General features: G+C 43.2%; 1 protein-coding gene across 1 annotated transcript; it reads right to left on the reverse strand.

Annotated features, from left to right (window-relative positions):
• Positions 1–3,503: 3,503 nt before the first annotated feature.
• Positions 3,504–12,786, reverse strand: cbx1a (chromobox homolog 1a (HP1 beta homolog Drosophila)). Its single transcript, XM_084072497.1, has 5 exons — positions 12,653–12,786; positions 10,572–10,743; positions 9,879–9,973; positions 6,781–6,941; positions 3,504–6,044 (listed from the first exon to the last, which is right to left on the reverse strand). Exons 2-4 carry the CDS (start codon positions 10,680–10,682, stop codon positions 6,791–6,793), a joined length of 357 nt encoding a protein of 118 aa, XP_083928623.1. The 5' UTR covers positions 10,683–10,743; positions 12,653–12,786; the 3' UTR covers positions 3,504–6,044; positions 6,781–6,790.
• Positions 12,787–13,506: the final 720 nt, after the last annotated feature.

The following is a 13,506-nucleotide window of genomic DNA, read 5'->3' on the forward strand; positions in this document are numbered from 1 at the left end:
TTTTAATTTAGCAGACATCTTAATCCAGAGACTTACAGTAAACAAGGTAAACACATACATAGAATGCAGAGAGACAGTGTAGTGTCTCAGTAAACTATAGGATCATAGAATACAGAGACATCAGTTAAGACTTGGACAGGGGCCATTTTCGAATTGCAGCCTCCTGAAGGTGCATCTTTAGGGCAGTTTTGAAAGTGAGTAGGGTTTTACACTCCTTTTGATAGGGCATTCCACATTTTTGATGAATAGCATGAGAACGCGTTCATTCCCTTTGTTGAGCCAAATCTGGGTTGAACATGATTTGTGGAGCTGCCTCTGGTGTTATGATCATGGTCTTCATTAACATTTTGGAAGTATTTTGACAAATACAGGGGGATCCCAATGTTGTGGTGTATCTTGAAGACCAGGCCCATAGCAAGTTGCTGTACTCTGTCCTCAACCCTAAGCCATCCAATCCTAGCAAAATGAGCAGGGGTTAGATGGGTTTTGCGATTGAGGCCAAGAAGTAGCCTTACTAGTTTGTTTTGGGATGTTTGGAGCCTTGTTTTTAAGTCATTGGAGGTGTTGTGATACCATGAGGAGCATGCATAATCATAATAACCTTGTATGAGGGCCCCTGCAAGAATCTTCAGAGTATTCTTACTGACTAGACGTCCAATCCTATACAAAAAGCGTATTCTTTGGTCAACATTTTTGATCACTCTTTTTCAGCGTTTTTGTTACCGGAGAGGTTTGTCTCCAAGATGGAACCCAGGCAGGTAATGTCCTCCTTTCTTGTGATAACATCATCACCCGCTTTGATCGTGAAACTCTCAGCCTTGCCAAGGTTAGAACTGGACCCAAAGAGGATGGATTCAGTTTTACCCAGGTGTAATAATAGTTTGTTGTCGGAGAGCCAGATGCAGATCTTGTTGAGTTCAGAGCTGAGAGAGACAGTGTAGTGTCTCAGTAAACTATAGGATCATAGAATACAGAGAGACAGTGTAGTGTCTCAGTAAACTATAGGATCATAGAATACAGAGAGACAGTGTAGTGTCTCAGTAAACTATAGGATCATAGAATACAGAGAGACAGTGTAGTGTCTCAGTAAACTATAGGATCATAGAATACAGAGAGACAGTGTAGTGTCTCAGTAAACTATAGGATCATAGAATACAGAGAGACAGTGTAGTGTCTCAGTAAACTATAGGATCATAGAATACAGAGAGACAGTGTAGTGTCTCAGTAAACTATAGGATCATCTGTAAACCAAGAACCTATAGCATCACTCTAAACAATATACTATCAAATGTGTACATTGAAACTATACAGACTATAGGATGCCAGATGCCAATGATGTTTACCTGGTATCCTAGCTACTTTGTAGCATTTCATTGTTTTTGCACTTGATTAGAGTTCATTACGTTTACTCTAATCTTACATTTTGTACATCGCTTTGGATAAAAATCATCCGATAAGTGTTTTAAATCAGGAGTCTTCAACAGGGGGTCCGGGACCCCTAGGGGGTCCTCAGAGTTACTACAGGGCATCCGCCAAATCTCTGCGATTTGATTTTTCTTTTTACATTAACCACTTGAATCCTATTATCCCTATTCTGAATAGAACTTAACCCAATAGTAGCAGATCTAAAAGCTCACAAGGCCTATTTTCGGCAAAGAGGTTTGGAGTTGGTCTATGAAATCAATGAAAATACACAATTATAATACAGTATGTAGTGGGGGGTCCCCGTTTCATCTCTCTTTCAGCTAGGGCAGGGGTCTTCAACGTTTTCAGGCCACGGACCTCTTGGCTGGGAGAGAGAGAAAGCAGGGACCCCCTTTATTGTATAAAATATTATTTTTTTCCATAGATTTCATAGGCAGCTTCATAGACTTGTTTCACAGCACTATCATGTTGGATTCATGTTAATGTGTATTTCCAGACATTTAACCATGCACTTAAACAACACTAAGTATACCTGACCTTTCACTCTGTACTTAGCCTGCTCTTTTTCCCCCCTATACGAAACCACTTTGCCGAAAATAGCAGATCTACAAGCGCACAACGCCTCGCAGCGCGAGGCGTTGTGCGCTTGTAGATCTGCTATTTTTGGCTAAAGTTGTCCTCAGAATAGCGATGCATGGTTGAAGTGGTTAATGTAAAAATCACACAAAGATTTGGCGGACCCCCTGTAGTAACTCTGAGGACCCCCTAGGGGTCCCGGACACCCCGTTGAAGACCTCTGAGCTAGGGGGTCCTTGGGCTGAAAAAAAAAAACGTGGAAGACCCCTGTTTTAAATGATTAAGATGGTATTCTAACCACTTGTCCACATGCAAAGACATGCGTCGATATTCAGTACACGACTTCCCCAGGAAAAACGTGTAAATGTTTATAAGCATTAAATAAATAACCTATATAAGTTCAAATCACCACAGCCACAAGCTTTTTACAAAAAAAAAAAAAGAGTATCTTTATTGTCCAAAACACAAACAATTTATAGTATAGTAGATCGCCGTGACAATGATTTTAGCCGCGGGCGAAACGAGAACACATGCAACAACATGACAGAACGCTTCTAGTCGTCTAAAAATACAGAAAAATAAACATTCAGAGACACAGAAGAAGTAATAAAGAATCTACATCTATCAGACCTCAGGTACAGACCACCGTGTCAAACCCCTCCTCTCTGGCTCCCCCTGCAGCCTGCTGGGGGAGAACCACCCAGGCTGTCACAGAGCTCAGATTGGGGGGGGGGGGGGGGGGGGGGAATGAAGGCGACCAATCAGGAAACTGCTTCTGTTTTGGGCTCTCCCCCCTCCCCCCACCCCCCACCCAACAACTCCCACATCAAAAGGCTGGAGCTGGAGCTCAACCAATAGGATTTTAGGGATCCGGAAACCGTAGCAACAACCAGTGGAGAGCTGGTGGTGTGGGACTTCATGTCTGATATACGATTACATACCAACGGTTCTATGGCTTTTGAACCCATTAAGACCTGGAACGCATCTGTGTCACTTTATCTTTATTTGGCCATTCAAAAATAGCAGATCTACAAGCTCATAGCGAGCTTGTAGATCTGCTATTTTTGAAAAATCTTGATTCTTTTTTGACTGTTAGGATTTAGAAAACATTTTTAAGAATGGCCTCAGGTCTTACTCAGACCTGAGGCCGCTTCTAAAAAAAAATCTAAATCCTAACAGTTTTTTGGGTAAAAAAAAATGTAAAAACAATATTTTCGCGATTTTTCAAAAATAGCAGATCTACAAGCTCATAGCGCGGCACTCGGTGCCGCGCTATGAGCTTGTATATCTGCTATTTTTGAATAGCCAAAGAAATCTAAAGTGACACAGGTGCGTTCCAGGTTGTCAATGACCATTACCATGACCTCTTGAGAGGGTACGGACGGAACCAAAATGGTCGAATTTGGTTCCATTTGTACACTCTCAAGAGTTAACAACAGACCTGTTAAAGAGTCCTTTTGGTTCCATTTCCCATAATTATGTATGCAATACTATACGTATGATTATCAAAAAGTATAATGAAGGGCAAAAATAATGGAGATTTAATTTAAAAAAAAAACATGTAGGAATCATTAAAGGGAACCGTTGTTGGAATTAAAAACCACTGCTGTGCCGTATTCTATTCAAGCTGCCAGCGAGGGAGGGGCCAGGGAAGGGATTTGAACCAGCAACCGCACGCTCGAGGGGTCTGCTAACAGAAAAAAAAAAGAAAAGAGGGGAAAAAAAGCTACTAAGCTAACGCTAACACAATGTCTCTACTGAACACAACGCTAATAATAATATTCACCAACACGCGTCCGGGCTGCGTTCAACACGCGCAACAACAACGTCACGACGAAAAACGTTTAAACCCAAAAGTACACTTAGAAGAGGAAGGGGAGTCATCGTTTAACACTGGATATATAAAACTTAAACGGTTTTAAAAAGCGGCGGTGAAGAGCCTCATGCGCACAACTGGTTAATATGTTCCGACACGGGGAGGGAAGTTTTACCACTTCCGGGTCAAAAGAAAAGTTTTTTTTTTCTTTTCCCCCCCCAAAAGGTTCAAGGAATGCGAAATGGAAAAACCTAAAAAAAAATCGAAACAATCTTTAGAAACGTTGAAATTGTTTGTCTTGAACGTGGCTCGGATCACGAAGGCTAAAACCACACAGCCTGGTCTGGAGTCTGTGTGAGAAGAAGAAGAAGAAAAACGACGTCCGATTTTAAAGGAGTACTTCACCCCGAAAATGACTTTAACCCATTAAAACCGGGAAAGCATCTTGTGTCATTTTAGATTTTTGTGCAAGCTCACAACGAGCTTGGACTGATCTGCTATTTTTGAGCAATCGTGAAAAGTGTGAGAACTACTGATTCAGAAGGCATTTTGTTTGGATCGGCCTCTGGTCTTTAATGGGTTAATGTTTTTCCCTCTCAACACGGAGCTTTGGAATTCATGGACAAACTCCGTCGTTTGTGGCATTCCTGAATGAAGAATCTAAAAATGACGGGGGACGTACTTTCAGATCTCCTCCAGGTGTAAGAAATGAGGTTTGGAACTGCGTTGGAGGTATGGATATACATGAATTGATTAACTCATTAATTAATTAACTAATTAATTAAGCTACAGGGAACATGGGCGGTTCCTCAGGACACAGTGACATAATGAAGAAACAGCACCAACAAGACTAATTAATGCACAGTTGTTTTTTTTAACAGTTATAATTAAAAAAAAAAGATGGGTGCTCAGGTCAGGGGGGTGTCTCCAGGCACAGGGTGCTGCTGCCACCCACAGAGGAGGAGGAGGGTGCCCCACGAGGGTGCCCCCCCCCCTTTATGGATATACTGTTAAGATTTGTTTTTTTTTGGGGGGGGGGAGGGGTGGGCGGCAACTCAATCTATGTTATGATAATAAAATAAAACCAACCGTTTTGACTCAATCAATTATAAACCCATTAAGACCTGGAACGCATCTGTGTCACTTTAGATTTCTTTGGCTATTCAAAAATAGCAGATCTACAAGCTCATAGCGCGGCACCGAGTGCCGCGCTATGAGCTTGTAGTTCTGCTATTTTTGAAAAATCTCGAAGAAAAAAAATAAATTGTTGATTTTTTTCAAAAGACTTTCAGGATTTAGAAAACATTTTTAGAATCGGCCTCAGGTCTTAATGGGTTAATAATAAAATAAAACCATCCGTTGGAGATGTCTAGAAAAAAAAACATAAAATGCACCCGACTTTGGCATTCAATCAACTGGTTCAAACACTGGACTGGACTATTAACTATAACAACTAGATATTAATGTATTAGTCAATATTCTATCTATTACTTTGTCCATTTATTGAATCATTGAGAAGTGTGTTTTATAAATGTTTATTTTATCAACAAATAAACGTGGGGGAAAAAAAAAACAATAGATTTTTTTTAATAATGGACTAAAATCGATTAGTGTGATTAAACTACTTGATTTTATACTTTGTGGTAAAATGGTGTGGCGCCAAAAAATATAAACAGCGGCAACAGGAGATCTGCAAGTATCTGATATATGATGACACGCCCAAAATATCATGTCAGGTTTAAGGTTGTTCACCAAAACAATCGATTTGATTCAAATCGATTAAAAAAAGCGTGATATGAGATTAGACACGGTCTGGATATTTCAGATATCATGATGTGACATTTTTTTCCCCTGTTTTTAATTCACTTTATGCCCTATTTTGTATTTTCAAAAATGTTCCAAAAAAATAGCAGATCTACTTCGTGGGCGTCAACACATGCTGCAATGCGAGCACTCTGGAGATGATATCCAAAGCTTGTAGATCTGCTATTTTTGGGTGCCTGACTCTAGTCTAGAAATCTTGTCGTCTTGATAAAAAGGTCACCAAACATCAGTTGGAGGTTCTTATTCTGATGGAAATAAAACAAATAATAAAAATAAAACATAGCTGACGAAACACCTGAAACCTTTGTCGTCTGGTTAGTTGGTTGGTTTCTCGTCTGGATTAACCAATGAAAACGTTTAAAATCTCCAGCCGAGAGGAGATGTTCACAGCCTGGCACCACCTCTGATGGCCAGCAGTTAGGCAGAGAGACAGAGAGATGGAGAGAGAGAGAGAGAGAGAGACAGAAAGAGAGAGGTTTCCATGGATTCAGTCCTAATGTTCGTTAACAAACGCATCGTCATCAGAGTTTCGTCCAATGAAAGGACAGAACTCTGTGTGTCTGCAGGAACCAGCACCAGAAGAAGCAAAATAAAACAAAATAAAAGTTTGCCAAGTTTGTAACATTCATAACAGCTGCTCTCCCTTCAAACAACACCAAATAACAGCTAAAAGGTTTGAATCTTATAAATGTATTGTTGAACAAATACGGACGGTTATTATTTATGTATTCAGACTATGTGCTAAAAAAACATACATGCTTCAGATTCATCACAAAGCTTGTATTTTTTTTATAGCACAATAAAAGTATGAAATATATACTGTATATAGTTATGTGTTCCAGAATCAACTGTCCACCTCTGTGCATCTCTCCAGCTCTAGTCCAGAGGTTCTCAAAGTGAGTTCCAGGGACACTCTGGGGTCCTTGAGGGGGTTCCAAAATGGCCCCCGACGGGCCCTCTCTGAGAGCGTACACATGGAACCAAACGGACCCGCGAGGGTCCGTTTGGTTCCATGTGTACGCTCTCAGAGTTACTGGGAGGTCGTTGAAATTAAAAGAAGTTTGAGAACCACTGCCCTAGTCTTTCTTCACCTCCTCCGTCCCACATCCCCTCCATCTCTCTAAGTCCCTCTCCTTCACCTCCTCCGCTCTAGTCTTTCTTCTCCTCCTCTTTCTTGTCCTCCTCCTCGGTGGGGTAGGAGTGCCAGGTCAGCCTCTCCTCGTAGAAGGAGATCACCACCTGGGGGCACTTGCCGTTGGCCTCCTTGGCGGGAACCAGGTCGGCCTCGTCCGAGTTCTTCCTGTTCACACAGGAAGTGGATAGAAGACAGAGCGATGGACAGAACCACAGACGGGAGAAGAGGGAGGGAGGGAGAGGTAGAAACGGTACGGTCAGTTTATTCAGTAAATCACAAAATCAGGGTGGTGGAGGTGTGTGTATTTGTTTACGAAAAAAAGGTATTACTATATTTTTGAGATCCACCAAATGCTGTCAGAACCTTCCCTAAAACACCCTGGACAACGCTCCACACGTCCTAGACTCTTCTCTCTTCTCTAAAACACCCTGGACAACGCTCCACACGTCCTAGACTCTTCTCTCTTCTCTAAAACACCCTGGACAACGCTCCACACGTCCTAGACTCTTCTCTAAAACACCCTGGACAACGCTCCACACGTCCTAGACTCTTCTCTCTTCTCTAAAACACTCTGGACAACGCTCCACACGTCCTAGACTCTTCTCTAAAACACCCTGGACAACGCTCCACACGTCCTAGACTCTTCTCTCTTCTCTAAAACACTCTGGACAACGCTCCACACGTCCTAGACTCTTCTCCATTCCCTAAAACGTGCTCCACACGTCCTAGACTCTTCTCTAAAACACTCTGGACAACGCTCCACACGTCCTAGACTCTTCTCTAAAACACTCTGGACAACGCTCCACACGTCCTAGACTCTTCTCTCTTCTCTAAAACACCCTGGACAACGCTCCACACGTCCTAGACTCTTCTCTCTTCTCTAAAACACCCTGGACAATGCTCCACACGTCCTAGACTCTTCTCTCTTCTCTAAAACAATCTGGACAACGCTACACACGTCCTAGACTCTTCTCTAAAACACCCTGGACAACGCTCCACACGTCCTAGACTCTTCTCTAAAACACCCTGGACAACGCTCCACACGTCCTAGACTCTTCTCTCTTCTCTAAAACACCCTGGACAACGCTCCACACGTCCTAGACTCTTCTCCCTTCTCTAAAACACCCTGGACAACGCTCCACACGTCCTAGACTCTTCTCTAAAACACCCTGGACAACGCTCCACACGTCCTAGACTCTTCTCTCTTCTCTAAAACACTCTGGACAACGCTCCACACGTCCTAGACTCTTCTCTCTTCTCTAAAACACTCTGGACAACGCTCCACACGTCCTAGACTCTTCTCTCTTCTCTAAAACACCCTGGACAACGCTCCACACGTCCTAGACTCTTCTCTAAAACACTGTACATTTTTAAGACTGCATGATCGTCAAGGCTAGAACATTTAAAAACAAAACTATTATAAATTAATATTAATGAATTTGTATTTGGCGTTATCTGAGTGGGTAGAAAGGTGTTTTATTATCTCCTCTGAAAGTCTTATCAAAGAAATGTAACCCAACGTGCTGTATGGCACATGGCCGTTGGATGTGCATGTTTGCGTCATGTTCTACTTTGCTTTACCATGAAACGAATGAACCGGTTTCTGCACATACCTATCGATGAATGCAGCACTTAAATGATCTGGAATGCATCCTTCTAACAATACAGATCGAGTTATTTGCATATTGAAACGGCTTTGAAATGTCAAACGTATCATGCTTATGATTTATCTTATCTGGAGGCCATCACCCGCACACACGCGGTAAAGTCTATTTAACTTTGTGTAAATATATATTAAGTTCTAAATAAAACGGGTTTCGCTCCCACTTTATGTTGCATCTCTTTTTCCCCTAGACGGAGAAGTAACAATAATATCCATACCAAGTTTTATTAGGAATCGTGAGGTTAAACTGTAAACAAACTTCTTATTCTCTTCATTACACGTGAGTCGGCTATTTACTTTATAAACGTTTAATCGTGTGAGGGCGCTGGCTCGGCCCGACCATTTAGCATACTTTTGAGGCCCGGCTCGGCCCGAAAACGTCGGGTTGGGTCAGGTTCGGGTGGAATTTGAGAACTCTAACAACGCTCCACACGTCCTAGACTCTTCTCTTAAAACACTCTGGACAACGCTCCACACGTCCTAGACTCTTCTCTCTTCTCTAAAACACCCTGGACAACGCTCCACACGTCCTAGACTCTTCTCTCTTCTCTAAAACACCCTGGACAACGCTCCACACGTCCTAGACTCTTCTCTCTTCTCTAAAACACTCTGGACAACGCTCCACACGTCCTAGACTCTTCTCTCTTCTCTAAAACACCCTGGACAACGCTCCACACGTCCTAGACTCTTCTCTCTTCTCTAAAACACTCTGGACAACGCTCCACACGTCCTAGACTCTTCTCTCTTCTCTAAAACACTCTGGACAACGCTCCACACGTCCTAGACTCTTCTCCCTTCTCTAAAACACCCTGGACAACGCTCCACACGTCCTAGACTCTTCTCTCTTCTCTAAAACACTCTGGACAACGCTCCACACGTCCTAGACTCTTCTCTCTTCTCTAAAACACCCTGGACAACGCTCCACACGTCCTAGACTCTTCTCTAAAACACCCTGGACAACGCTCCACACGTCCTAGACTCTTCCCCTTGACTAAAACACATAGACCTCAGCTCATACTCAACACACCCATTTCTACTGACCTTTGAAATCTATATTAAAACTTTCTGTACATCTTTTGTCCCCTGCTCCCTCTCTCACACACACACACACACACACACACACACACACACACACATTGATGCAGAGCATCAAGATACAATGTTAAACTGACATGTAAGACCTACAGTTAAGCATAACGTCCCCACATGGTGTATAAATCCCTTAATATTTCAGGCCCTGGTTTAGGGTTCAAAATGGCAAAGTTTTTTTTTTACCAAGATTAGCCACCCTGACCTGTTGCTGTGCTCACAAGCATAAAAATACCGACGTGTGTGTGTGTGTGTGTGTGTGTGTGTGTGTGTGTGTGTGTGTGTGTGTGTGTGTGTGTGTGTGTGTGTGTGTGTGTGTGTGTGTGTGTGTGTGTGCTCAGTCAACCCACCATTTCATCAGGAACATCAGCTCTCCACTGGAGTCTGTGGCTCCGATGATTCTCTCAGGTTGTAAACCTCTTCCAAAACCTCTGGCCTTCTCACCCTGACAGAGAGAGAGAGAGAGAGAGAGAGAGAGAGAGAGAACGACAATGAGAGAGAGGGGGTGATTGACTTAACCCATTAAGACCTGGAACTGTGTCATTTTTAGATTTGAGCTAAAAAGCATTATTTTACACTTTAGGCTATTCAAAAATAGCAGATCTACAAGCTCATGGCGCGGCACCGAGTGCCGCGCTATGAGCTTGTAGATCTGCTATTTTTGAAAAATGTGTGAAAATGTGTGCAAATCTTCTGAATATATACATTTTTAAAGCGAACATTTTTAACTCAAATCTTTGCTTCTGGGGGGGTCCCTGGAACAAAATATTTTGATGGGGGGTCGGCGGCCAAATACATATCATTTTGGGGGTCCTTGACATGAAAAAGATTGAACACCACTGATATAGAAACATATGTTTTTCAGAAAACTGTTGAGATTTAGGAGACATGTAGAATCGGCTTCAGGTCTCAATGGGTTAAGACATCTTTATTGACAATGAAACAATACAGAACATAGTGTATGTACAGACACACACACACACACACACACACACACACACACACACACATAACACCCATCTCCTTGTTTCCTTTCCTCTCACCTCATCCTTCTTCCTCTTGCTGGCTCTCTCCTCTCCATCGGTGGGGGCGTCACTGGCTGCCTTCCTCTTGCCCTCCTTCTTCTTCTCCTCCTTCTCCTTGTGTTTGGTCATGTATTCAGCGATCAGGTCTGGACAGTCCAGGTTGTCCTGAGGCTCCCACGTGTTGTCCTCCCTGCACACACACACACACACACACACACACACACACACACACACACACACACACACACACACACACACACACACACACACACACACACACACACACAACTTAGTGAGGAGGACCTCCATGATTTTATGAATGACTTTTTTCCCATTTTAACCGTAAGCCTGAAGCCGATAACTAGCCCGTCTACAACAGGGTTCTTCAACGTTTTCAGGCCAAGGACCCCCTAGCTGAGAAAGAGATGAAGCAGGGACCCCCTACAAGATCTACAAGCTCTCAACGCCTCGCAGCGCGAGGCGTTGAGAGCTTGTAGATCTGCTATTTTCGGCTAATGTTCCCCTCAGAAAAGGAATTCTAGGGTTCAAGTGGTTAATGTAAAATAAACTAAAATAAACTAAATCCTATCACACAAAGATTTGGCGGACCCCCTATAGTAGCTCTGAGGACCCCCTAGGGGTCCCGGACCCCCTATAGTAGCTCTGAGGACCCCCTAGGGGTCCCGGACCCCCTATAGTAGCTCTGAGGACCCCTGGTCTACAAGCTAACATTATGACGATAATAATAACTTTACGTCATGAGGCCGCTGGAACCCACGGCCGGACCCAAGAGCGCCGGTTCACCTCCAAAATGATTCCCCTCGTTTTAAAACGTGTTTAGTTTGATATAATGGTTTGGTTTGGTATAATAATAGTTTGGTACGTCCATCTTTTGTTCTAACTCGCGGCGCGACTAGCGAGACTAAACTGATGGAGTCGCATCATGTGGGGAACAAGAACGATGCGACGCCAACCAAATCATCACACCGTAGCCACACCCCTCGTACAGCATACCCTACTTTATTATCATGGTGATTGAAAGAAGACTTTAAACTAGTGACTGGAAGCATATAGTACTTATGACCATGTTTATTAACATAATAAAATCAAGTGTTAAGTTCGGCAAAAACCCATCCGCTTGAATAGAGCATAATTGCTTTGGAGTGGACTACAGGCCAACTCTGAGTGTAGTGTACCAATGGTTCCATTTGTACACTCTCAGAGTGGGTCTATTTGGAACCCCCTCAAGGAACCCTGAGGGTCCGCGGACCCCACTTTGGGAACCGCTGTCCTAGATTTTCTTTTAAATTACACACTGGTTATCGGAACGGTATTCGGTATCGACACGCCGAAGTCATGGATATGGGAAATCGGCATCGGGAAGGAAGACACTTTAATCTACAAGCTCGATCGGCTATTTTTGCTATTTTTCTTTTGGAATCCTGAAAAGTTACATTTTTATTTAATATCAAATGCATTTAGTTATACTTATGTTAACTTTATGAACTTAAATACAAATATGACCAAAAAAAGACACAATTTTAATACTAGTCATTAAGCTACTAATACCAATAATATAGACTGAAGTAATCAAAGCGGGTCATGTTTGCATGTTATGAATCATAACAGCTGAAATCAATAATATAATCACTATTCTGATATTAACCTGTGGGCCGCATTAAGTGACGGTGGGGGCCACATGTATGATCTAGACCATGGGGTCTTCAACAGGGGGTCCTCCGGGACCCCTAGGGGGTCCTCAGAGTTACTACAGGGGGTCCGCCAAATCTTTGTGTGATATGATTTTTTTATTTTACCTTAACCACTTGAACCCTAGCATCCCTTTTCTGAGGAGAACTTTGGCCAAAAAATAGCCGATCTACAAGCTCACAACGCCTCGCAGCGCGAGGCGTTGTGAGCTTGTAGATCGGCTATTTTTTGAGCTTGTAGATCGGCTATCAGCTATTTTCCTTGGCCTGAAAACGTTGAAGACAATTTTATACGAGATAGAGGGGGTCCCTGCTTCATCTTTCTCTCAGCTAGGGGGTCCTTGGCCTGCTCTAGACGTAGAACAAAGATGGAGAACAAACAGAACTCACTCAGAGAAGCCCTTCCATTTGAGGAGGAACTCCACCCTTCCTTTGACCACCCGTCTGTCCAGAACCTTCTCCACCACATACTCCTCCTCCTCCTCCTCCTCGGGGGGGGCGGCCCCTCCCTCCCCTGTTGCTGCTGCTGCTCCTGCCGCCGCCGCTGGCGCCCCCGCGGTGGCCGCGGCGGGCTTCACCGCCGCGTCCGGTGCTCCTGCTGCCGCTGCCGCCGCCGCCGCCGTGGTCTCGGACGCGGGCTCCGCCGCTAGTACCGCCTCCACCGCCGCCTCCTCCTCAGGCTTCTTGGCCTTCTTTGCCGCTGTGGTCGCCAGCTTGACTGAGTGGTGTCAGCGCCTCTAGTGGACAGGAGGAGGATAGTGTTTTACAGCAGCGGTTCTCAAACTTTTTTCATGTCAAAATGATATCTGTGGCCGCGGAACCAAAGATTTGAGTTAAAAATGTTGGCTTAAAAATATATTCAAAGATTTGCACAAATGTTACATTTTTTGAACATTTGTGATATATGATCTAAGATATGTGAACGACACAGGTTAATTTAGAACGATACGATACGTTTCGATTCAGTGATTTAATCGATACAGAACGATACAGGACGGGTTCATTTAGAACGATACGATTCGAGTCAATGATTTAAAATCGATATAGTAACTATTTATTTACCCAAACATTCTGTGTGAAAAATACATACCTGGATACTGGATACAAACCCCTCTTTCTCTTTTTTTCTTCTTAAAAGTACTTAGTATTGATAAAATTGATTATTTGCATTGCAAAACGATTCGATACGATACAAAGTCAAACGATACGATATTTTGCTGTTTGCATATCGATATAGTAGATCG

This window comes from Gymnoscopelus microlampas (genome assembly GCF_963454915.1).
Source record: "Gymnoscopelus microlampas genome assembly, chromosome: 11".
Lineage (NCBI taxonomy): Eukaryota > Metazoa > Chordata > Actinopteri > Myctophiformes > Myctophidae > Gymnoscopelus > Gymnoscopelus microlampas.

Excerpts from the sequence above, each read along its gene's own strand:
- cbx1a (XM_084072497.1), bottom strand. The coding sequence starts at position 10,682 with ATGACCAAACACAAGGAGAAGGAGGAGAAGAAGAAGGAGGGCAAGAGG. Across the intron at positions 9,974-10,571 it reads GCAAGAGGAAGAAGGATGAG|GGTGAGAAGGCCAGAGGTTT; the intron begins GTGAGAGGAAAG and ends TCTCTCTGTCAG. Across the intron at positions 6,942-9,878 it reads CTGATGTTCCTGATGAAATG|GAAGAACTCGGACGAGGCCG; the intron begins GTGGGTTGACTG and ends CTGTGTGAACAG.